This window comes from Sminthopsis crassicaudata, chromosome 2 (assembly GCF_048593235.1).
Source record: "Sminthopsis crassicaudata isolate SCR6 chromosome 2, ASM4859323v1, whole genome shotgun sequence".
In the NCBI taxonomy this organism is placed as follows: Eukaryota; Metazoa; Chordata; class Mammalia; order Dasyuromorphia; family Dasyuridae; genus Sminthopsis; species Sminthopsis crassicaudata.
In genome coordinates, this window is record NC_133618.1 from 608,870,036 (window position 1) to 608,896,886 (window position 26,851).

Here is a 26,851-nt window from a genome sequence, read left to right on the forward strand (position 1 = left end):
GTTGTTTATTTGTTTTAGTTTTCAAATTAAATCCAATAAATATTAAGCATCAAAAAAAGTAATTTTATCCATGGATTTGAGTCTAATGAATTAGTATATATATAAAGCACTTTTCAATCCTGAAAGCACTACTATACTACTGTATTAGATGCTAGATATTTTTATTATTGTTGTTATTTTCTCAGTTTGACATATACACATGTAGCCGTGTCATATACTTCTTTAGGATAATCCAAAAGTATCTTGAAGCACTGCTTGAGCTAGGAAAGTGTTGTCTCTGTTCTCTGAACTATGCCAGAAAGAGGTACATAAGCTTCTGTCCCAAAGAGCCATCAATAACTCTTGTGGGAGAGACTGAGTTAGAATGAGTTTAGGGCCCTGGTGGAAAAGTAGAACCCACCAGAAAAATAGAATTGTTCATGGGCTATTGTGAATATAGGCTCCCATTAAGTATTGAGCACTGTCTACATTTTGTGTGGGTGAAATAAAAAGCATCCCCTATACAATATGCATTTTCCTTTTTTACACTATACATTTTCTTATTCTTCCTTGAATGTTTATGCAGAGCAGGTGTGACTTATATTTATGGTCACCAAGATCTAAGATATATTTGGAGGTTTCCCAGAGTAAATTCTGAGTGAGAGTATAAAAAGATAAAGAAAATTGATCTTTTATCAGACATTCTTTTAAGATCACATCCACACTATGTGAAATTAAAGGTTGAGGGTTTTGGTAATAAAAATGTCAGTATTAATGTAGTTCAGTTCTTCTAATTAATATATCAACTCATTTCTTGTACAAGTTTCATATTTAGAGGAACAGCTCTTTAAATTATTATTTATTCTGCCATTCTTCTATCATCACTATGGAATTGTAAGGGGTAAGTGACATCATGTAGTACTGAAGGCTTTTATGATTTGCTGGTTTGTCTTATAAATTGTTATGACTAAGACAGTTTATTAATTAGTGAACAAGCCTTCTGGCGATGAAACTTTCCATACATATTTCAGCTGATCTGTAGACAGAAGACAACAGTTTTCCCAAGGATCTAACTTAAGGCTTTTTTAGCTTAGCCAAATATACCAAAACTCATAATCCACTGCACTGACATACCCTGAAAACCCATAATAATTCTTTTGCACTCTGATGAGTTGTCACAAGATGGCTCTAGGAAGAAACTGTTCATGGGGAAACTTTTCTTGAGACCTGGTGTTCAGAACATCATTATTCTGCTGTTATAAGAGTGAGCTGCTGCTGAGGTTGGCCAATTGACATTAAATGGTCCTCTGTTACTCTGTTTTTTTTAATGGCTTATGTCTATTTCTTGCCTTTTTTCCTCTTGCTTAGGCTACCAGCCAGGACTATTACTGTTGGGGGTTGCTTATAACAGATTCCTCCCATAATGTTTTTGATACTAGTATTAGGTTGATAGCTACAGTGATCAAATTTTGTGGAATTACATAAAGAAAGTAACTAGATATGAAATGAGGACTTTATGTAGAGTGCTTTTGTAATCAGAATGCCCAAAATAACACATGGCAGCTCTTGACTACTCAGTGTCTTTTGTTCTTCCCCTTGATCAGGTTTTTTTTTTGTTTTTGTTTTTTTTTTCCCCTGAGGCTGGGGTTAAGTAACTTGCCCAGGGTCACACAGGTAGGAAGTGTTAAGTGTCTGAGATCAGATTTGAACTCTGGTCCTCCTGAATTCAAGGATGGTGCTCTATTCACTTCACCACCTAGCTGCCCCCTTCATGAGGTATTGACCCCTTTTCCCCTTGACTTTTAATTGTATAGCTAAAAAATAGAAGTCACTGAACATCTGACTTCAGGTAAGTTAGGTAATTATATATTTTGGAAATTATAGAAGCCTTTATTGATGATAAAGTTATTACTTCTAGAGATAAAAGATTGAAAAGAACTGTGAGTATATAGCATGAAGGTGGCAAAAAGGTTTTTTAAAAAGCTATTTTCAGATGTGTAACAAAATGGATAGCAATAAACTTTTTTTTTTTTTACTTTAGATAGGTATAAAGTAGGAATAGAAAAAGGGAATTTAAAAGAAATTTAAATAATTTTTGTAAAACAGTTATTCCCCCCGAAATCTTCACAGTGATCTTTTATTTCAAAAGAATATTCAATTTTAAAAATCAAATATATCCTTCACAGGTGTCTGAAGAGTCAGAATATCTTTTAGAGTGTGAAAATGCTGAACAGAATTTGCTGAAAGGTAATTATTATGATGATTGCAATTCTGATTTGCTTACTGTTAGTCATAAAACACATGATCAGACATCATATTCTGGGGCTTCAGTTAGGACACAGTTCCCCTAGGTATTAGCCTCAACTGAGACAAAAATTTATGGTTACTCTCAGGCAGAATTTATGGACAGGTGCACTCTGCTTTACATTTTTTAAACATCTATGATTACATAATCATAGTATTAATATATAGAAACTACCTGTAAGGAGCTCTCTGAATCATTAGCAATGAACAACTTCTCTACAACTTAGGTTCTTAGGAAACAGATGTTAACTGACCTGTTCAAAGGTATCAGAGGTAGGGCTCAATGAACTTTTTTAACTTTTTGGCCCTGAGGCCAGCTCCCCTCTACTCCATGTTTTCTCTCCTGTAAAATATTTCCCTAAACAATGTCATTTTGCAATAATGTTTTTAAGACATCTTCAAACTCTGATATAACATCCCACAATGCCATAGTGATGGTTTTAAGTCAATGGCTTAAGCTCTATTTTGTCTTTTATGATCCTTTTAAAAACTTGTTTCATCATTAATTCTCCCTATCTTCTAATCCCAAAGAAAATTTCTTGTTCCCTAATTTGTTTATAATTTGACCTTTTATATATAATTTAAATATCTATTTGTAATGGAAATGTATAAATATATATGTGTGTATAAATATGTGTATATGTATATATACACACACATATATAGTGAGATATTTTTCTAAACCTAATTTTTGCCACATTTCTTAACTAGTTTTCCCAGATTTGTTTTGAGCAGTGTGGAAAGTAAAATACTTTTATTTTTAGTTTTCAACATTCTTTTGTGCAAGATTGAGTTCCATTTTCTTTTCTTCCTCCTTTCCTTCCCTCTGCCCTCCCCAAGACTGCAAGCAATCTGATATGAGTTATACATGTACACTCATTTAAAATATTTTCATATTAATCATTTTGTGAAAGAAAAATAAGAACAAAAAGAAATACAAGAAAGAAAAAGCAAACATAAAAACAAAAGGTGAAAATAGTGTGCTTTGATCTTCATTCAGTTTTTATAGTTTTTTTTCTGGATGCAGATGGCATTTCTATCCCAGGGCTATAGGAATTGTCTTGGATCAATGCATTGCTGAGACATCACATAATCTTGCTGTTATTGTGTCCATTGTTTTTCTGGTTCTGCCTACTTCTTTCTGCATCAGTTCATGTAAGTCTTTCTAGACTTTGCTGAAATCAGTCTGCTTATTATTTCTTATAGAGCAATAATAATTCCATAACATTCATATACCATAACTTATTCAGCCATTTCCAATTAATGGGCATCTACTCTGGCAAGTGAAATTTAACAAAAAAGGTAAACTGAGGCACAATACTTCAAGCAATCTATAATTGTGTTAATAGGGGCATGCTACTTAACTATAAAAGTTTCAGTCAAAGATTTCAAGGGGAAGCTTCCCTTTTATAGGTTTTGAGGAGTATAGAGAACAAAGATCAGTGGATGACATCAGGGAGTTGAGAGAAACATGATTGGTTACTCAGCTGAAGCATGGGGGAATAACATGATTGGCTAAAAATTTTAGTGAAGGGCTAGCAACAACTCCCTTTTTCCCTCCTGAAACTGAAATATTTTTTAATCTATCCGCAAGGCCAAAGATAAAAGACTCATACTTTGGATAGAAAACAAGACATACTTTGAAGTATAGTTGGTAGTGTAAAAATATCAGACCTGTCTCCCTCATAGTAAACCACATTCCCCAAGGTTAACAATTCCTTGAGACAAAAAGAGAATAGTGGCTATTAGTAAGAGAATTGGACTTCTAAACTTAACCTAGGCCATCTGAATTCTGAACTAAAATTTAAGACATCACTATGACTTAGGTAATTATAAGACAAAATCAATAAATTGTAAATAGGAACAATAAAAAATTATACAGAATCAATTAAATCTCAACAGTAAGGTTTTATCCCAATAACTGGGATCTTTGGGTTTACTAAATAATAGCCTACTATGTTCATTTTTTAAAAAATGTTGTATGCCTAATCTGTTACATGTTACTCTGATTATCTCTATTCCCAGGTTGTTGTTTTTGATAGTAAATATCTCACTTATTTCTTCAGTCTCTTGACTTTGTTACAATAATTCTTTGTTATAATATTTTGTTCTTATGGAAACAGTAAATTCGGTATGCTCTATTCTATTTTTTCGGAAGTCCGCTAAAGCTAAGATTTTTTTCCCTTTTCTAAACTTTTTTCTCACAAGCTCTCATTTCAATTCTTTTTATATTTTAAGTCTTGTTCTTATCTCTGGCTGCTCTTCTAGTTCTTCTAGCCAAGATATAATTTTTTTTCTCTGAGGATCTTCTTGTAGTTGTTTTAGGGTCATTCTTCTTGTGGGTAATTCTGTCACCTTTTGTTACAATAGGCCAGGATTGGGATCTGGCTTCAACTATCTAATTATTGGAATGTAACAAGTTTGTTATGACCATGTTTGGATTATCAGGTTTCAGGGCCACATGGAAGTTTGAGCCAACTCCCTTCCTTCCTGGGTCAGAAACTACAGGAGGCAGTTTTTGGAGCTTATGGAGGAATTTATGCTTCTTTTTGATATTAGGCATCTTTCTGAGGCTTTTTTTTTTTTTTTTAGTATTTTCTAGAGTATATGTAGAAGAGCTGAATTTTTCTATATCCTTTCATAATGCTATCTTAGGCAGAGCTTAAATTCTGTCTTCACTTGGATAATTTCCAGCAACTTGCCAAGCAGCCAAAGGTAATTGCCATGTGAATTTCAAAAGGATCAACAATACAAACTACCTATATACTTGCCCAGTAAAAATATACATGTAAACACTTAGCTTACTTAAAAGGTTTAATTTGAAATTTTAAAATTAAAGTATCAGTGTAGACTGAAGGCTTCATAGACGTCATGAAATTTGAACTAGACAATGAACATATTTGAATATTGATTTTAAATGTCCATAAGATAAGGATCAAGCCTATATAACTCATCCTTGTGCTCAGCATTATATGCAGTTAGATATTTAATAATATATTTCTATTGCTGATTGATTTTATTAACTTTTTGGTAGAGTTGGGAACAGGAGAATGCCAATATATAATTGAAGGCCTACGAGGGAAAGTGAAAGAAAAGCTGAAAATTGCAAAGGTAATAAATGCTTATATTCTAACTTCAAAAGTGAGACATAAAACTATCACATTGTGATAGGGGGATACGGAAAGGGAAAATCCTAGGTCCTTTATTACTGGTGAAATCTGGATCCTATCCCTGCCTTACTCCTGTCACTATTACATTACAAATTTCTTGAGAAGGCCTAAATAGATGATTAACTAAGTACAAATACAATATGAGGACAACATGGGAAATAAGAGAAATAAATAAAATTGTGGAGATAGCACTAGACATAAGCCTTGAAGAAAAGTAAGAATTTTATTAGGGATGAAGAAAGAATTCTAGAAATGGGAGATGGTGGTTTTGTGAGTATAAAAAGGCATATTGTATTCAGGGAATTTCTAGAAATAATAGGAGGCCCCTCAAGGTTTTTCAGCAGGAGAGAGGTGTGGTCAGATAGTACCCTAAGAAGGTTATTTTAGCAACTATATGGAGGACAGATTAGAGAAGGAGACTAGAAAGCAAAAGATTAGCAGGCAATTTCATAGTGGAGGCTAGAAGTGATAAAGACATAAACTGGGAGATTCTGAGATGGATATTAAAAAATGTAGAGATGGTCAATAACATTTAGAAATTGATTGGATGAGCAGAGGTATAGGAGAGGGGAGAATCAAAATGATTCCAAGCTTAGAAATCTGAGTTACTGGGCAGATAATGGTACCCTCAACAGAAAAAAAGGTCTTATGAGAAGGGACAAATTCAGGGAGGAAAATAATGAATTTTATTCTGAAAATGCCAAGTTTCAGCTGCTAAAAAGAACCAATAGATTCAGCAAAGGAGTAAGATAAAAAAATTATAAATATATAACTAAAATTATAAATATAATTCTATGTTGAATATATGAAGATTCTTATTTTTTGATTCTTGGTAAACAATATTTTTGCTTGAGGTTAAATAATTGATGCTTTTCTAAAATATTACTAAATAGTAAAATGCCCATTTTGATGTTTTTATGTGAAAAAAGTGACAAATAATTTTTAGATAGTAGGTTCTCAAAGTTAAGACTTGAGATTCATGATTGCATTGATATTTTCACTAATACCAAGGTTACAAATTGCAATCTATCCATGCTTTTCCATTTTGTATGATTCTTGTTCCCCTTTAAATCTTTCATAAAGAGGTCATCCAGTGAACTAAGAATTTGCATGCAGGATAAACAGAATGCCTGATAAGTTCTCCTCACTTTTGATACATAATTGGTCTACTTTTTCTTATTGTAAATCTTTATCTGCTTTCTGCCACTTGTCCTGTAGGTTCTTTTCTTGTTTATAATAATTTTTTCATATTCTTTAGATAATTCTCATCTTTTCCAAGGAAAAGATATACCTCAAATTCTCTTAAGAAATCTCTCTTTAATATAGTCTCTGGATTGGGTGTCTCTGTGTGGTGATCACAGGCTTCTTTGTTTGATGTCTTACTTGACAATAATCCAAAGATCATGGAACAAAATTAACTGCTTTGTTAAATTGGTGGTTTGTTAAATCTTTCAAAACATCTCATGGATAAGATATATCCAAGTGATCTTTCTTGATAAAGGGAAACTTTTAAGGTTGTGTTTTGCTGCACTGAATCAAATGTGTTTTCATATTCAGCAAACAATTTGCTTTTCTGTATAACTTTATGACTTTTAATCAGTTTGTGTAACTATAAAGACATGAGGTATGTGAAAATTTTCCTGCTCATCAATCTTTGTCAAAGATGCTCTTAGCATATGTGTCAATTACTCATAAAAATTTTGAGGAAATGGGAAAGTAAACAATATGGTTTTATTATATTCTCTCAATCTCTTTTTTGGGTTAATTATAAGATTCGGTATGTATTTTTTTTTGGAGATTTTAGTTCCCTTACCTTTCCAGTTACCTTGAAAACCAGTCCCACAATGTCTTCAGAATTTTGTCTTTTCTATCATTGACCCCTTGTGAGTTTATTTGATCTAGTTTAGCATTCTTTCCATCTTGGTCTTGTTTAGTGCCATATTTACCTTCAAATATTATGCATGTCTGATACTATAATAAGATTGTAAATGTGATGGCTTTTCTATCATTAAAAAGTTTGTTTAAAAAATTTTTAATATAGTTTCTCTATTTTTCATACTTACTATATTCCAGATTAATTTTAAATGCCCTCAGAATGACTTTGTTGAGTTATATCTCTCATTAAAATTTATTTAAACAAGTTTTTTCCTTGATTACATAGTTCTTGCTTTTTTATGTGTAAGGGTAGGGGTAACCTAAAACAATTATCCCTCCTGATTTAAAGTAACTAATAAGATGCTGCAATGTGATGTGTCAGAGAAGAATACATCTCATTATTTGCACTGTCTGAACAAGGGCTGGATTTCTCTCTAGGAATGACAAGAAATCTACCTAAAATATTTAATCATATCCTCTTTATATTCTGTTAAACAGAAGACCGGTTCAGACCCAGGAGATTAGAATATCTGTTTGGAAAGAGATGAGAAAGCAAAACCTCTGAGAAGGAATCCTTTGAGGGTGGGGACAAGTGGAATGGAAGGGGGAGTAGAATAACTTAGCCTCAATCCTATAAGCTTTGAAGGATTGAGAGGATTTGGATTTTCTAGCTTTGTAATAATGCACTAACAGCTTTCCTGGAAGAGTTGATTATGGTGTCAACATTAGCAGCCAAGGACAAACTGAACACAAATTCAAAGCTCTACAAAAGGCCCAATATAAAAGGAATACCAGACCTACAGAGAATAAATTGAGAATTCTAGTTAAGGACTTCCAATATTTTTGATTTACTAACCCCTTTGGCACATGTGCTTTCTAAGCTTGATGTTAAAAATGTTTATAATCACAATTTTAAATTCATAGAAGCTTTATCCTCAAAGAACTTCAAAAAGATAAAAGAGTAGTGGCTGACTTAAGTCACCAATAATACCATTTCATGACAGTAGAAGAAACTCTTTTAGTTTTCATTAAACAATCTCAAAATTCAAATTGTGAATAAATTGATTACAGTCTCACTTGGAAATATATTTAATTTGTAGTCTGACCACAAATACCCCACTGCTTGGAAGAGCCAAAGGAAACCAAAATAGCCAAATCCTTTATTATCTCCTTTGTCTGGTGCTCAGCTAGCTTTCTTGTGGCCTTCAGAAGGGGACTTGGTTTCAGTGGAGAAAATGCTGGAGGACAAGTCAGCCACCACAAGACTGAAGAAGATGGAAATGAATCTCTCTCTCCTTGGCTCCAAGAGCTTGAGCTCCCGCCTCCAGTCCACTTATCTTCTCTGGCTCTGGCTCCAAGCTCTGAGTCCCAGCTTATATGCTCTACATTGAGTATAAACCAATCATTATATCACAAGGAAACCATTATTTGTTGTAAGATAAAATCAATCATACTGAACTTAGAGAACTATTAATCACCATGCTAAACTAGATAACCATTGTCTCATCAATTCCATGGAATTAGCACCTTGTAAGAATCTTTGTTTCAGAATTCCGGCTCATAACTTCGCTAGATTTCTTTTATTTTAGAACATAAGGTGTTCATATCCTCCCTGACTTCTCAAGGAGGTGAGAACCCCAAAAAGGAAGTGATCACACTTTCCCTGATTCCTCATAAAAGGGGTGAAAACATCAAAAAAGGAGGTGATCACACCCTCCCTGAAATCTCAGGAAGGGAGATGAAAACACCAAAGGAAATGGGTAATCAATCAGATTAATAGGTTTCTGAAGGGTCTCACTTGAAACAGGTATACATAAATCCATCAACATGAGAGGTATTATAAATAACATGAATCAATATGAGGAATTATACAGTCCATAAGTCCTAGAAATAGTCCAAAACCAATCTATTGTCCATTACTTCACGTGTGTTAGGGAATCCAATGACTCCTGCAAGTTTTTAAGTCCTGTTATCAGTCTCATGTCTCAGGGAATCCAATGATTCCTTCTGGTTTTGAAGTTCTGTAACAGTCTCATTGTCATCCATGCTTTTTCAGTGTCAGATGTTTTTTAGGTCTTCTCCTTTGTTTCAAGGTTTTTCTCTTTTTTCTATCTCTGATGGACAAGGCTAATATGGCTCATTGGCACCCATCTGATTCCTTCTCTATCTGTAGAGATACAAGAAAACCCTCTTCCCCAAGCAGTTAATCTATCTGATCCCTTCCATTCACCACTTTCCGGAACTCTCCATATTACCTGAAAATTATCTAAAGATAGTGGAGCTGCTCTCATTGGACACTGCCCTTCTGGTGGGTTATAAAACCTGTCTGCCAGAGCCAGTGTATCTTTATTGAAAATTTAAAAATTAATGGTATAGAGAGCTAAATTTAGAAGTTCTCTAGGGTTACCTGGGGTGAAAACCATCAAGAACACTACATAAAGATAACCTGGCTATTAAATAATTGGCAATGGATTTTTGAAGAAAAGGTTTTTAAGGTTCCTCTTAAAAGACCAACTATCTTTACAGATGTATCCAAACATAACATTTGTGCTATATATTCTCATGATTCATGATTTAACTATAAAGAGAGTAGTCAAAACTCATTTTCAGTCCACTCAGCAGAATGAATTGTTTGCAGTCATGCTAGCTCTTATTATCCAGGAGATATAAATATAATATCTGATTCAGCTTATTCAGTAGTTGTGGTACAAAGAATTGCCACAGCCCAAATAAAATTTGCAGCTTCTAATATATATCAGTTCTTTAAGAAATTTCAAGAGCAAGTGAAAAAGCATATCTTGCATAGCATGCATATATCTTGCATGTTCACTCTCATAGTGGACTTGCAGGTCCTATTTTTGATGGAAATCCAAAGGCAGATAGCTTTTTAACAATGTTAGCCGATACTTCATTTCAAGAAGCCCAAGAATCTCATTTTAAATATCATTAGGCTGCTCCAGCTTTACGTTTACAATTTGGAATAACAAGAGAGCAAGCTAGGAGCATAGTAAAAGCCTGTACATCTTGCTTACCTTTTCATGCTCCTACACTCCCTCCAGGGAAAAACCCTTGTGGTTTGAGACCCACTGAAATCTAGCAAATATATGTAACTCATTATAAATCTTTTGGCTACCTGTCTTTTATCTGTGTTGTGGTAGACATCTTTTGAGGATTTATTTTCGCAATACCAGCAGCCAAAAAGACAGCCTGAGTGGTCACTGAATTCCTTATACAAGCTTTTACAATCCTGGGTGTGCCACAAGCAATAAAAACAGATAATGGACCTTTATATACTTCTAAACATTTTGCACACTTTTGTGCCCAGTATCAGATTTTACACACCATTGGCATACCTTTTAATCCTCAAGGACAGGCAATAGTAGTGAGGAGAAACAGAGCCATTAAGACGCTCCTCCAAAAACAAAAGGGGGAGCCACAGGTAACCCAAGAGAACTTCTAAATTTAGCACTCCATACCATTAATTTTTAAATTTTCAATAAAGATGCACTGGCTCCGGCAGACAGGTTTTATAACCCCCTGGAAGAGCAGTGTCCAGTGAGAGCAACTCCACTATCTTTAGAGAATGGCCAGGTGATGTGGAGAGATCCAGAAAGTGGTGAATAGAAGGGACCAGATAGGTATGTCTACAGATGGAGAAGGAATCAGATGGGTGCTAATAAGCCGTATTCACCTTGTCCATCAGAGACAGAAAAAGAGAAAAACTCTGAAACAAAGGAGAAGACCTAAGAAACATCTGACACTGAAAGAGCATGGATGATAATGAGACTGTTACAGAACTTCAAAACTGAGATAAAAAATTGTTAAGACTGTTGCAGAACATCAAAAGCTGCAGGAATCATTGAATTCTCTGAGACATGAGACTGATACAGGACTTCAAAATCTGCAGAAATCAGTGGATTCCCTAACAGATGATGAGACGATTGTAGGACTTCAAAACTTACAGGAATCATTGGATTCTCTACACATGTGAAGTAATGGACAATAGATCAGAATTCTTACAAGGTGCCAAGACAATGGAATTGATAGAGACAATGATTATGTACTTAGTACTTTTATTAGAGTTCACACCTTTAAGAGAGCATGTATAAGGAGGAGCTCCCACAAGCCCACAGACCCACTCTCTTGGAGGTGGAGTCAGATTCATTCTAACTTCCACCTTGTGCTGGCTGGAGACTTCGGGAGATTGAGCCAGGATTCAGTTGAGGAGATTCACAAGTCGGGCAGAACGAAGGAAGACAGAGAGTGGTGGCAGGGTGTCCAGTGGGGAACACTGAAACCAAGATCCAGAAGGCTTCCAGAAAACTATGAGCCCCAAGAAACATGCTCCCAGAGAACATTACATTTTAGAGAAGAACATTACATTTTGGTGCCCAATGTAGAGCAGACACGATCCTGATTTCAGTGGAAAAGCCTCTGATTCTGATCTCAGTGGAAAAGTCTCTAGACTCAGAAATTAAGGTGAGTACAACAAGGAAACTTTGTTAAAGGACTAAAATAGTACTTCAGCTAAAATGGGACAGATGTTTAGAAAACAATCTTCTTTTCCTCTTCAAGGAAAATTTGTTGATAACTTGGTCAGACTGATAAAAAAAAATCAAGGTTTAAGTGTAACCAGGGAGGAGATCACTGAACTTTTAAAAACTGTATAATACACATCTCCTTAGTTCACTAAGGAAAAAGAATTGGATCCAAATGAGTGGAAATTAGAAGGAGAGCAACTAGGTGAAGACTATAATTCAAATTCAAACTCAATTTCCAAAAATCAACTTTATACATACAATTTAATACAACTGGCTTTTAAGAAATTAAATATAAGTGTTAGCTAAGGAAAAAGAAGAAAGAGCAAGAGGGGGAGGTGCCAGGATGAAGAATCAGATAAGAATAAAGTACAATTCTGAGTGTAGCATTTCATAACAGGAGCATTTCTTATCCTCTGGCCTACCTCCCTAAATCCTTCATGAGTGGAGGGAGAAGGAGGAGGGGGAGAGGCAAAAACACAATCAGCATCTCCTATACAGCAGCCTATGACAAAATTACAAAAGGCATTGGTTAAGGCAAAAAATGAAGGACAGGATGTATCTGATTTTATAAATGCATACTCTGTGAATGAAGAGCTTGACTCTTCAGGTCAAAAAATGAAAAGATACACTCCTTTTGATCTGGAAAAAAATAAGGATTTGAAAAAAGGTTGCACTCTTTGGGGCTATATCCTCTTATGTTAAAATGTTATTAGATAATTTGGCTTATGAAATCCTAACCTCCAGTTATTGGAAATCCATAGCAAGGACATGTTTAGTACCTGGACAAAACTTGTTGTGGCTTTCAGAGTGTCATAAATTATGTAGGATTCAAGCCAGATGCAATAGGCAAAGAGGAGTTAAGGTACAAGTCATTTTTGACAAACTAGCAGGTGAAGGTCATTATGGAGAGAATTCAGCACAGATTAATTATCCCATCACAGTGTATAAGCAAATTTCTAAGGCTGCAATAAAACCTTGCGGTTCTCTCCCAGAAAAAGATGAAGCCTTCACAAAAATAGAGCAAGGTCCCAATGAACCCTTTGTGGATTTTGTGGGACACTTGCAAATAGCTGTCACAAGATCCCCTGGAGAAAATGCAGCTACAGAAATAATGACCAGACATCTAGCTAAGGAAAATACCAATGAGGTTTGCAGAAGAATTATATGGGGACTACACAAAGATGCTCTTTTAGAGGAGATCATAAGGCACTTGCCACAGTGGGCACAAAATGCTTATTATACCCACACTATGATGAACATAGGAAGAGAGGGTCCTTCTTGGCAAGGGACTTCTAGAGAGTCATCCATGTTTTCAGTGTGGAAAGATTGGACATCTAAGAGCCCAATGTAGATATGGAAATAGAGTGAGAAGACAGTCTGAGAGAAGACCTAAAACCCTATGTCCAAAATGCCACAAGGGCTTCCACTGGGCCTCAGAATGTAGATTGACCCAAGGAAATAAGAGGCAGGGCCCAGCCCTAAGATATACAAAAGACAGGTGGGACATGATTGCAGCTGAGTTTATACCCAGAGAGTCTTTAGAAGTTCAGGACTCTGATGTGATATATCAGCCAAAAAGCACTCAGAACGCAGAAAGGGATTACAATAAAGGAGAATATAAGCTTTTAAAATCAATAGGGTGTCCAGTGCAAACAGCTCCAGTGTAATTGCCAGATAATGAGAGATTTAGAAAGTGGTAAATAGAAGGGAGTAGAGAGGGTTTACTTACATTCCTACAAATGGAGAAGGAAACAGATGGGTAGCAATGAGCACCTGGAGACAGACAGAAAAGGAGAAAAACCTCAAAACAAAGGAGAAGATCTAAGAAACATATGACACTGAAAGCATGGCTTATGATAAAGACTGTTGTAAGACTTGAAAACCAGCAGGAATCATTTGATTCCCTGATACAAGATGAGATTATGGAAGGATTTGAACACTTGCAAGAATTATTGGATTCCTGGCACATGAACTAATGAACAATTTTAGACTATTTCTAGGACTTATGGACATGTATAATTCCTCATGTTGATTCATGTTATTTGTTAACATCACTACTAGCCTGTGTTACTATGTGCTTATGTAATTTATGTAATTATGTGTAATACCTCTCATATTGATGGATTTATGTATACTTCTTTTAAGAGTGAGCCCCCTCAGAAACCCACTAATCTGATTTGATTTCCCATTTCCTCTGGTGTTATCATCTCCCTTCTTGAGATGTCAGGGAGGTCATGACTACCTATGTTCTAAATCAAAAGAAAGTGGGAAATGTTATACTTAAAAGGTACTAATACAGTGGAATTGATAGAGACAATAATTATCTAATTTAGCATAATTTAGTATGATTGATCTGGTTCTACAAGGAAATGTATGGGCCAGAACTTGAAACAAGGTACTAAGTGGAATTGAGGAGACAATGGTTAAATCTAATTTAGCATTGATTTAATCCCATAACAAATAATGGTTTCCTAGTGATGTAATGATTGGAGTATACTCAAGTGTACAGCATATAAGCAAGAAGTTCTCAGGGCCAGATCCACAAGCCCGGTCTTGGAGGTAGAGACAGATTCATTCCAATTTCTACTTTTGTGCTGACTGGAGACCTTGGGAGGACAAGAGGCTGAAGCTGGCAGAGACAAAGGACTAGTGGCAAGAGCTCTTGGAACCAAGAACAGAGATAGGCCTCTATTAAAGCTAACAAGCCCCAGGAAAAGATTCAAGACTTTGAAGAAGAAAATAAAGGATTTGGACTTTAACTCGTGGCTGCATTTGAGGTAATTATTACACTGAACTGAAACGAAGGCTGACTCCAGAAGCCCTCCAAGAAATCTGCTCCCAGAGAACTCAGAAACCCTCTAATCTGATTTGATTTCCTATTTCCTTTGGTATTTTCATCTACCTTCCTGAGATGTCAGGGAGAGCATGATCACTTCTTTTTATGGTGTTTTTCACCCCTTTTTTGAGCAGTCAGGGAAGGCATGATCACCTTTTTTGGGGTTCTCACTTTCTTGAGAAGTCAGGGAAGTCATGACCACCTATGTTCTAAATCAAAAGAAAGTGGGAGATGTTAGAATTCTTACAAGGTGCTAAGACAGTGGAATTGATAAGAGACAATGATTATGTACTTAGTACTTATTAGAGTTCACACCTTTAAGAGAGCATATATAAAGAGGAGTTTCCAGAAGCCCACAAGCCCACTCTCTTGGAGGTGGAGTCAGATTCATTCCAACTTCCACCTTGTGCTAGCTGGAGACTTCAGAAGATTCAGAGCCAGGATTTAGTCAAGGAGATTCACAAGTCAGGCAGAACGAAAGAAGACAGAGAAGTGGTGGCAGGCTGTCCAGTGGAGAACACTGAAACCAAGATCCAGAAGGCCTCCAGAAAACTAGACAAACCCCAAGAAACCTGCTCCAAGAGAACATTACATTTTAGAGAACATTACAATATTGATACATGTTGTTTGTAATATCTCTCATGTTGATGGATTTATGTATACCTGTTTCAAGTGAGACCCTTCAGAAACCCAGTAATCTGATTTGATTACAAATTTCTTTTGGTGTTTTCATCTCCATCCCTGAGACATCAGGGAGGGTGTGATCACCTCCTTTTTTGGTGTTTTCACCTCTTTTCTGAGGAATCATGGAAGGTGTGATCACTTTTCGGGGTTCTCACCTCCTTGAGAAGTCAGGAAGGGTGTGACCACCTTATGTTCTAAACAAAAGAAAGTGGAAGATGTTATGAGCCAGAACTCTGAAACAAGGATTCTTACGAGGTGCTAATTCAGTGGAATTGATGAGACAATGATTATCCAGTTTAGCATGGTGATTAATAGTCCTCTTAAGTTCAGTATGACTGATTTAATCTTACAACAGAAAATGGCTTCCTAGTGATATAATGATTGGTTTATACTCAATGTAGAGCATATAAGCTGGGACTCAGAGAGCTTGGAGCCAGAGCCAGAGAAGATAAGTGGACTGGAGGCGGGAGCTCAAGCTCTTGGAGCCAAGGAGAGAGAGATTCATTTCCATCTTCATCAGCCTTGTGGTGGCTGGCCTATCCGCCTGCATTTTCTCCATTCGTTTGTATAGCAGCTGTTGGCAGACTTCCCACAAAATCAGCAAAAGGTTCACTGAGGCCTTGCTCTGTTTTCATGAAGGCTTTCCCTCAATCTTGCTTTCTTGGAGGGAGCTCCATGCTTTGATAGCAGCAGCAGCAATTTGCTCATATGCTGCTATGGGGTGTAATTAATCTGTGCTGAAGTGTCTGCATACTGACCTTTACCTGCTAGTTGGTCAAAGGTGATTTGTATATTAACTAAAATATTAATAGAATATATTATTATCATATAATATTATATTACATTATATAATAATAAATATTAATATATTACTAAATATAATAATATATAATGTCAATATACTAATTTGTATATTAACTCCAGGTTGCCTATTTTGTTGGGCTTATATCCTACATAGTTCACTATACTCCAAAAGCCACAATAAGTTTTGTCCAGGTTCTAAACATATCCTTGCTATAGATTTCCAATCACTAGGGGTTAAAATTTCATAAGCTAAATTCTTTAATACCATCTTAACATAAAATGATGTGGCCCTATAAAGAATGCAACCCTTTTTCAAATCTTTTATTTTTTCTAGATCAAAAGGAGTGTATTTTCTCTTTTGTTGATCTGAAGAATCAAACTCTTCAATAATTTATCAAATCAGATATTTTTTTTTAGCTTTTTTAGCTTTAACTAGTGCCTTTTGTAATTTTGTCATAGGCTTCTTCATAGGTAGTACTAATTGTGTCACTGCCCCTTCCCCTCCTCTTCCTCCTTCCACCCATGAAGGGTTAATTGAGGGGAATAGATCAGGAGATGGGAAATGCCCTAATGGCTCCCACTGTGAAGCACCACATTCTTTAATTTCATCAGAATTGTACTTGACTCCTTTCTTATTTAATTCTTCATCCTTTTCACCTGGTTTGTCAGTATCCTCCCCTTCCTGTTCATTCTTCCTTTTTCTTATTCCAATACTTATATAATTCCTTAATGCCAGTTGTATTAAGTTATATGTATAAAATGTTTCTTTAGGAATTGAATCAGGGCCATTATCATTGTAGTATTCACATAGTTGTTCTCCTAATTTCCACTCGACTGGATCAAATTCTTTTTCCTTTATGAACCAAGGACATGTGTATTGTAATGTTTCTAAAAGTTCAATGATCTGCTCCCAAGTTTAAATCAAACCTTGGCTTTTAATGAGTTTAACTATGCTTTTGACACATTTTCCTTGAAGTGGAAAAAGCTCCTTTCTAAACATTTGTCCCATTTCAGCTGAAATACTAGTTTAGCCCTTTACAAAGGTTCCTTCTTGTCTATTTTTGTACTTACCCTAATTTCTGGATCACAGATGTAGGTTATTAGTCCCACATTCAGATGCTAAAATGTAGCATTCTTGGTGGGTTTCTGGAGGTCCTGAGGCAGCCTTCTTCTCAGTAGAGAAATCACCACAAGAATAGCCCAGTGTTAAAGTCCAAATCCTTTATTATCTCCTTTGCCTGGTGCTCAGCTTTTATGTGGCCTTCAGAAGGGGACTTGATTTCAGTGGAGAAAATGCAGGATGACAGGCCAGCCACCACAAGGCTGATGAAGATGGAAATGAATCTCTCTCTCCTTGGCTCCAAGAGCTTGAGCTTCCATCTCCAGCCTGCTTGTCTTCTCTAGCTCTGGCTCCAAGCTCTCTGAGTCCCAGCTTATATGTTCTACACTGAATATAAACCAATCACTGTCACTAAGAAACCATTATTTGTTGTAAGATTAAATCAATAATACTGAATTTAGAGAACTACTAATCACCATGCTAAACTGGATAACCATTGTCTCATTAGTACCTTGTAAGAATCCTTGTTTCAGAGTTCTGGCCCTTGTATTATCATAACAGTTGCCTGATAAACATTTCATTAGGTCATTTTATAACAAGGAATGGAAGAAATTGGAGGAATTAGAAGAATTGGATGAAAATGGATGAAATGGAAAATAATGGAAGAATTCTCCCTTGTCAGGGGCTCTACATTTGTCATTTGTAGATTGTCAACCAACATAAAAATTATGCTTACACTAACTTGTTCTTCCCTATCCACATTCTGTTATCCTGGCATGGGGTATTCTCTATCCTGGCCTAGGTAAGTTCTAGTTTCTGATGGCAGAAGGCATAGCTTAAGATTGAAAGGAGTTGTTCAGCAATGAAGCATCAAGGAGAGACAAGGAATACAGGAAAAAGTTTACTGATGACTTGCACCAATTAAACAAAAATATGGGCATCCACCTCCACCAAATCCTTCTCCATTGTCTCATTATGACATGGAAGTGAATTTTTTGAGGCTTTTTGAGGTCTATGCCTGGAAAGTAATTATTCAATTAGTAAATACCTACTACAGAGAAGACACTGTGCTAAGCACTAGATGTGCAAAAGAAGGGAAGGAGAGTACAAACTCTGCTAAGTTCCATCACTCTGGAAAGGCTTTGAATACAGCAGACTACATTTTCTAAGTACAATGAAAATCATCACCAGCAGATTGCTCACTTAGTGGTGAATTCTTTGTCTATGACAACCTATTAGAAAAAAAAAATTTTAAAGAAAACTTACTGTGGAAATTAAGTAGTCATTCCTATAGCATTTCAGGAAGCAAGTGGGGAAAGGACAACCAAAGGAAAGCAAATGTAAAGATTTTTATTACAAACTTCACTATCATTGATGGTAGAACCACCACATTTGGATCATAATTGTTATAGTCTACAGAGAAGAAGGTGCCAATAAAGAAAGCCAAGATTTTGAAAGCAGCTGATATGTGCTGGAGGTGACACCATTTGGGGGACATTGAGGAATTGATTTCAAAAATGTCAGGAAGAAGGTTGGATATCCAAAACTCAGAAATCAAAAAAAAAGACTTAAGAATTACTGATCCTTATGCCTATTGTTTCATCTTTACAATTTTTTTTTACTATTCAAAAACTTTATTTTTAAAACATTTAATTATAGTTTTTATTTACCAGATATTTGCATGGGTAATTTTACAGCATTGACAATTGCCAAACCTTTTGTTCCAATTTTTCCCCTCCTTCCCCCTCCAGTGGCAGGTTGACCAATGCATGTTAAATATGTTAAATTATAAATTAAGTACAATATATGTATACTTGTCCAAATAGTAGTTTTGCTGTACAAAAAGAATAGGACTTTGAGATACTGTACAATTAGCCTGTGAAGGAAATAAAAAATGCAGGTGGACAAAAATAGAGGGATTGGGAATTCTATGTAGTGGTTCATAGTCATCTCCCAGAGTTCTTTTAGTGGGTATAGCTGGTTCAGTTCATTGTTGCTCTATTGGAACTAATTTGGTTCATCTTATTGTTGAAGATGGCCACATCCAATCAGAATTGATCTTCATATAATATTGTTGTTGAAGTATATAATGATTTCTTGGTCTTGCTCATTTCACTCAGCATCAGTTCACATAAGTCTCTCCAGGCCTTTCTAAAATCATCCTGTTGGTCATTTCTTACAGAACAATAATATTCCATAATATTCATATACCACAATTTATTCAGCCATTCTCCAGTTGATGGGCATCCACTCAATTTCCAGTTTTTGGCCACTACAAAGAGGGCTGCCACAAACATTCTTGCACATACAGGTCCCTTTCCCTTCTTTAAGATCTCTTTGGGATATAAGCGCAGTAGGAACACTGCTGAGTCAAAGGGTATGCACAGTTTGACAACTTTTTGAGCATAGTTCAAAATTGCTCTCCAGAATGGCTGGATGTATTCACAATTTCACCAACAATGTATCAGTGTCCCTGTTTTCCCATAGCCCCTCCAATATTTGCACATTATCTTTCCCTGTTATTCTAGCCAATCTGACAGGTATGTAATGGTATCTCAGAGTTGTCTTAATTTGCATTTCTCTGATTAATAATGACTTGGAGCATCTTTTCATATGGCTAGAAATAGTTTCAATTTCTTCATTTGAGAATTGTCTGTTCATATCCTTTGACCATTTATCAATTGGAGAATGGCTTGATTTCTTATTAGAGTCAATTCTCTATATATTTTGGAAATGAGGTCTTTATCGGAACCTTTGACTGTAAAAATGTTTTCCCAGTTTGTTTCCCTTCTAATCTTATCTGCATTAGTTTTGTTTGTACAAAAACTTTTCAATTTGATACAATCAAAGTTTTCTACTTTGTGATCAATAATGATTTATAGTTCTTTGGACATAAATTCATTCCTCCTCCACAGGTCTGAAAGATAAACTATCCTTTGTTCCTCTTATTTATAATCTCATTCTTTATGCCTAGGTCATGAACCCATTTTGACCTGATTTTGATGTACGGTGTTAAGTATGGGTCAATGCCTAGTTTCTGCCATATTAATTTCCAATTTTCCCAGCAATTTTTGTCAAACATTGAGTTCTTATCCCAAAAGCTGGGGTCCTTGGGTTTGTCAAACACTAGATTATTAAAATTATTTTTTACAAAAATTTTTATGAGAAAAATTTGCATATGCATTAAGGACAAGAGAAGAAAAAAGGCAGGCTTCCACAAATAATAATCTATAACAATTCATCTATTTGTAGTCACGTGATTTATTGAAGAATAGAAATAATACCATGCACTGTGCTAGGCATGTAGTATACAAAAATAAAAAAAAACACTTCCTGTGTCTCAGAGCTATTGTCACATATACTATTGGGGAGACAAAAAATCCACATATAAGCACATATTGAATAAATATATTTTTTAAAATGCCAGATAGTTCAAGGACAGAGGGCATTAGTATTTGGAGCTATCAGGAAAAAAAAAAAAAGAAAAAAAAAAAAAAAAGCTTCCTGTAAAAATAATGCTGGTAGTCTTGAAGAAAGCTAGGTATTTTACAAGTTATAGGTGAGATAGAGCTGCATTCTAGGCATAAGAGAAAATCAGTGGAGAAGCATGAGCACTGTGTATGAGGAACAATAAGCTTGGCTAGACTACGAATAGAATATGAGAAGGGGAGTAATATAGAACTGTAGGTGTAGATTGTGGCCAGGTTGTTAAAGGCTTTAAAAACCCAACAGAGAAGTTTCATAATAGAGGCAATAGGAGTTTCTGAAGTTAATATTGAGTAGGGGAATGACATGTGCTTTAAAAAAATCACTTTAAAAACTATGTGGAGAATGGATTAGAATGGAAAAGAGACTTGAGGTGGCAGACCAATATGCTATTTCTTGTAGCAAAGATTAATAAAGAAAATAGAGATAATTAAATTCAATCAACTCAATTGGTGATAGGTCTTAGAGGATGACCATAGTTGATATGTGTTAACTAAATGATGATTCAGCAAAGCAGAGAAATCTTTTTGAGGGTCAAACAGAGGGAAGAACTAGGAGAGAGCAGTATCTTGAAAACCTAGAGAGTATCTAGTTAGCAAGGCTTATTTATAGCTTTGGTGTCATCCACAGCTCCATTCTGATTCATCTCACATATTCAAGTAATTGCCAAATCTTACCATTTTTATTGACAGTTCTTAGATATGCCCTCTTATTTGCATTTATACAACTATAAAGTAGGTAACACAGTGGATAGATTACCAGGCCCAGATTTAGAAAGAACTGAGTTCACACCTGATCTTAGACACTTACTATCTGTGTGACTCTGGTAGTCACACAATCTCTGTTTGCCTCAGTTTTATCAACTGTAAAATGGAAATAATTACCTGCTTTCCAGGGATGTTATAAAGAACAAATCAAATAATGATTGTAAAGCACTTGGCACAGTACTGGCACATAATAAACACTACATGTTAGCTATTATCGCTATTATTACCTATCTAGTTCATATCCACATCACCTCTCTATTACAAGTAGTAGGTCTTTCAGCTTTGTTTATCCCCACTCCAAACCATCTTCTCAGCTTCCCAAAATGATTTTTCTAAAATGAAACTCTAACCATAGTACTAGTGATCTCTATTGCCTCTAATATTAAATATAAATTCCTCTTGTCATTTGTAAGATATTCGAAACTAGCCCCATTTTCCCTTTCCATTTTTCTTACACATTAATCCCCTCCATATACTCTATATTAAAGCCTTACCAATATTTTTGCTGTTTTAAACACACATTTCTTCTTTTTCCAGTCTTCATCTGTTGGCCTGTCTGTGTTTAGTTCCTGGAATGTTCTTAAACTTCATTTCTACTTTGGGGAAATAGCTGGTTTTCTTCCAGACTCAGCTCAAGTTCCTTTTCATGCATGAGGCCTGACTTCTCTGGGTTGTAGTAGCTGCTAACATCCCCCCTTTCAAAATTTATCTCATAACTGCTTTATATGGAATTTGTTTGAAATGTGTGTATATTTTTATGCCTCAGTCTGCCATAAGAGAAGTCTCCTCCTTGACGACAGAGATTATTATACTTTTATCTTTGTGTCAGAAGTGCCCTGTGCTATTCACAAATGAGTTATCTTTTTTGATTTCCATATACCTTTTCGACCACCATGCTTTGTCTCCAATGCTCAGAAAGCTCTCTTCTCTTCACTGTCCTCAGACCTGTTGAAAATCCTATTCCATTCTTTAAAGTTCAGCTCAAATGGCACTTTCTCCACAAAATCTTCCCATTTCTTCTTCCTCTGCTGCCCTGGATTTTCATTCAATTGTTTTGCCCTTAAATATTGTTTTCTGCTAAACCTATTTGTGTATGTATCTGATGTGCTATCTTAGCTTATCTTTATATCTTTCCAGCCCAGTCTCAGAGCAGGTACTTATTTATTGAGTAAATGTTGAATGAATTTGTTTTAATATTGCATTCAGGTTATTTTATGTCAATCCACAGCAAGAAGTCTTACCAGATGAAGGTCTTACATTTTTTATTATGAGTGGTGAAGAATGCTCTGATTTCCAAGCTTTGAACCAAACTGTAGAACAGGTTAAGTATTTTATTTTTTAAAGAAAATTTATTTTAACATTTCAGGATAAATAAAAAAATATGATGGGGGAGACTAAATTTTTATTATTCAAATTTTGTTCTTTGTATCTGGGAAGCTGTTTTTTAAGGGAACCTTTTAGGGAGTGGAGTAAAGAAAAATATCTTTATCCTTTGTCAGTTATCTAGTTTTTGCTAGTTGATTTATGCATTGGATGAATGGCAAGATAAGTTTAACTGCTGTTATCTTTATTGCATATCAACAGCTCCCTTAAAGACAGGCCACATACTTTGTCCAGGAAAAAAAAGCACTCTATTATCTTTTCTTTTATGTTAAGGAAGTTGAAACAGATTGTTGAGAGAAAATAGCTGCTATAAGATACCAAAATGTTCTATAATGCTATATTTATTTGAAGCATATTACTAGTGGAAATAGCTTTAACAAAGAATCCTTAAAAATGTATGTTTTGATGATAGAGATGAAGATTGTGTGTTTATAAAATAAATTCTTAGAAAATATATTTGCCACACACAAACTCATCAATATTTAGTGGAAAACTGACTAGATTCAGAGTTAGTTTCATATGGCTTGGGTTCAAATCTCTTAAATTTACTAGTGTGATTTTTCCTTTACTTGCTCTGTTTCTATATCTATAAAAGGAAAAAGTATGACTTTTATATTCTTTTTCCAGCTCTAAATTTGTAATCCTTTTGGTGATTCAAATACCATAAAATTTAGATTTGAATCCAGAACTCTCTGTTCCTTAAGACCCACTATCTTCACAGAATCTTGGAGTTGGAAGAACCTCAGAAGCCATGTAGTATATTCTAATCTAAACTGAACAAGAATTTTCTCTACAGCATATCTAATATAGTAGAATAAAACAACTTTCTTTAGGCAAGATTTGCGCAAAAAAAAGCAAAACAAAAAAAGATCTGGCCAAGGTGGAAGATGCCACTTCTTTAGGAAAACCTCCCAACCTTTAGAGGATAAAATTCTATACACAAAGAGATATGTATGTGTTTTTATTTCTCTATGTGTATATATACAAAATCATATATGTATATAATATGTGCATAAATTAATATAGACTATGCACATATACTACCTAGGCATATATATGTATATATGTGTATATATAACAAATATATATATATATATGGGGAAGGGTCAGGATGACTGTTAGATCCAGGTTTTTCCACAGTGTCTGAATTAAAACATCCTATCATAAACTATAACAAATGAAACAATAGTATGAATTTTAGGGTTACTTAAGAGTCACTTAGCTTGGACTGACTTTACCATCTAGATAACATTTGTCTATTTATGGGAATGTCTTAATTTTTAGAAAAAAAGAGAGAATGAAAGTATAGAGCTAAATACTACCTTATTTCAAGCAAAATGTAAGTAACTAAGCTGCTTTCTATACCAAAAAGTGATCATTTGCCCTTTACTGAAAGATCTCAAGTGGGGGGGAGCCTATTACCTCCTGATTTCTCCATTTCTACTTTTAGAAAGCTCAAGTAATTAGAAAGATTTTCCTCATTTTAATCCTAAAATTTTCCATTTTCAAAAGCCATTCATTGATCCAGTTATTTACATTGAGCTTTGATAGCTTGGAATTTAGCAGGTAAAAGATGAAAAGACATTTTGTACTTAGGAGGAGATAATCAAAGGTATAGATATAGAAAAGCACCAGACACTTTTGAAAAATAGAGAATAGATCAGTGTAACTAGAATACAGAGTTTGTGATATAGCATTATATGAAATAAGTAGAATGACATCACATAGTAGAGGATCTCAAATGCCAAGGCAAAAGAGTTTTGAATTTGGTAAGTAACAGAACACCTACTTTTCATGAATGTACTTCATTTGACAAATATAGAATTGATTTTCTTCTTGACATTAAACAGAGATTAAAAAACGATAGTTATGAAAAACATGCTGCATTACAAAACTTTATGGAAATGGATGATGAAAAAATCATGGAAGAAGTAATTTTTCCAGATTTACTTGAAATAACATCTTCTGAATATAAAGATGATCAAATACGGATTGAAAAAGAACAGGAATATATTTTTATACCAAGCAGCTCTCCAGGTACTTTGTTTTCAAGTAAAAAATTAATATAATTAACAAAATCAAGATTGCTTTGTATGGTATATCAAAATCTCATGGTTAAAAAACCATGGTAAAAGTGAAATATATGATCTTTTTAAAATAATTTTTTGTGAAATCCTCTTAGCATAATTTTTGGGAAGAAATTACATTTCCATTTTATGAGTATGATTTTATATTTATATATGGAGTTTTCGGATGTTTATTTTCTGAAGAGTTCTATCTTTCCATTATTATATCAGAGTCCATTTTGTTCTTTGTATTTGATGAGGAAATAGCTTTATGTCCACTGCATCATTACCCAGGAGTAAAAGGATAATTTAGTTAAGAATTTTTTTAAGTGCCTATTATGTTCCAGACACTATGCTAAGCCCTGGAGATACAAGGAAAGGCAAAACAAAACAAAACAAAACAAAAACCAAAACTAAATCAATAATTGCTCTTAAGAAGCTCAGTCTCTTGGAGGAGATAACATGCAAATGGCTATGTATAGATGGGATATATACAAATAAAATGGGTAAAGAGAAAGTTTAAGAGGCCTGGAAAAGGAATCTTGTAGGACTTTGAAGGAAAGTTCAAATTGAGGTGGAAAAATATTCAAGGCATGAGGAATAGCTAATGAAAATTTATTTATTTATTTATTTATTTATTTATTTATTTATTTATTTATTTTTGAAGAATAGGAGAAAGTTTTATTTGTTTATAGCAGAGAGTGAATGATGTAGTTCTTTTTTTTTATGGTCAGATCTGTACTTTTTTTTTTTTTTTATTCATTTTTCCAAATTATCCCCTCCCTCTCTCCACTCCCTCCCCCCCATGACAGGCAATCCCATACATTTTACATGTGTTACAATATAATCTAGATACAATATATGTGTGTAAATACCATTTTCTTGTTGCACATTAATTATTAGCTTCCGAAGGTATAAGTAACCTGGGTAGATAGACAGTAGTGCTAACAATTTACATTCACTTCCCAGTGTTCCTTCTCTGGGTGTAGTTATTTCTGTCCATCATTGATCAACTGGAAGTGAGTTGGATCTTCTCTATGTAGAAGATTTCCACTTCCATCAGAATACATCCTCATACAGTATTGTTGTTGAAGTGTATAGTGATCTTCTGGTTCTGCTCATTTCACTCAGCAACAGTTGATGTAAGTCTCTCCAAGCCTCTCTGTATTCCTCCTGCTGGTCATTTCTTACAGAGCAATAATATTCCATAACCTTCATATACCATAGTTTACCCAACCATTCTCCAATTGATAGTGAAAATTTATTAAGAGTTGGGAGTCTCATGTAAAGAAGAGTAAGGAGAGTGGTGTCACTGGATTGAAAAGTACATAGAGGAAAGTAAGGTATAAGAAGATGGTAAATGTAGGAAGGAGATAGGTTATGAAGTACTTTAAAGGCCAACTGGAGAAATCTAGATTTCATCCTGCAGGTAATAATTTATTTAATGGGAGTAGGGAAGGGTTGTATATGATATGGTTATATCCGCAGTATGTAGGGAGATCAGTTTGGTGACTGAATGAAAGAGATAAGAGATTTGAAGCAGGGAGACCAATCAGTAGTCTATAGCAGTGGTCCAAAAGTGAGGTGAAGGAGGCTTGCATATATATAACATAGAGAAGAGAAATACCAGGTTGAAGAGAGTAATCAACAATGTTGAAGGCTGATGAGAATTAAGGATAAGATTTAAGAAAGGTCATTAGATTTGTCAATTAAGAGTCATTGGTAACTTTTGAGAGAGCAGTTTTAGTTGAATGTTGAAGCTAGAAGCCAGAGAATAAGAGGGAAAAAAGTGGGGGTACCTGCTGCAGATAGCCTCAAAGACTTTATAGGTACAAAAGGGAGGAAGGACACAATAAAAGGAGTCCTCTGAAATTCCTTCTATTACAAAATATGGTA

At 34.9% G+C, this 26,851-nt stretch overlaps 1 protein-coding gene across 2 annotated transcripts in view; it reads left to right on the forward strand.

The window, feature by feature from the left end:
- Window positions 1-26,851, forward strand: part of CC2D2B (coiled-coil and C2 domain containing 2B) — a 150,127-nt gene that overhangs the window by 14,242 nt on the left and 109,034 nt on the right. For both annotated transcript variants that reach the window (XM_074295942.1, XM_074295941.1), the window contains 4 exons: window positions 2,166-2,226; window positions 5,318-5,394; window positions 22,735-22,827; window positions 24,740-24,926. In XM_074295942.1, the coding sequence (XP_074152043.1) occupies window positions 2,166-2,226; window positions 5,318-5,394; window positions 22,735-22,827; window positions 24,740-24,926 (418 nt within the window). The remainder of the gene's footprint in view (window positions 1-2,165; window positions 2,227-5,317; window positions 5,395-22,734; window positions 22,828-24,739; window positions 24,927-26,851) is intronic.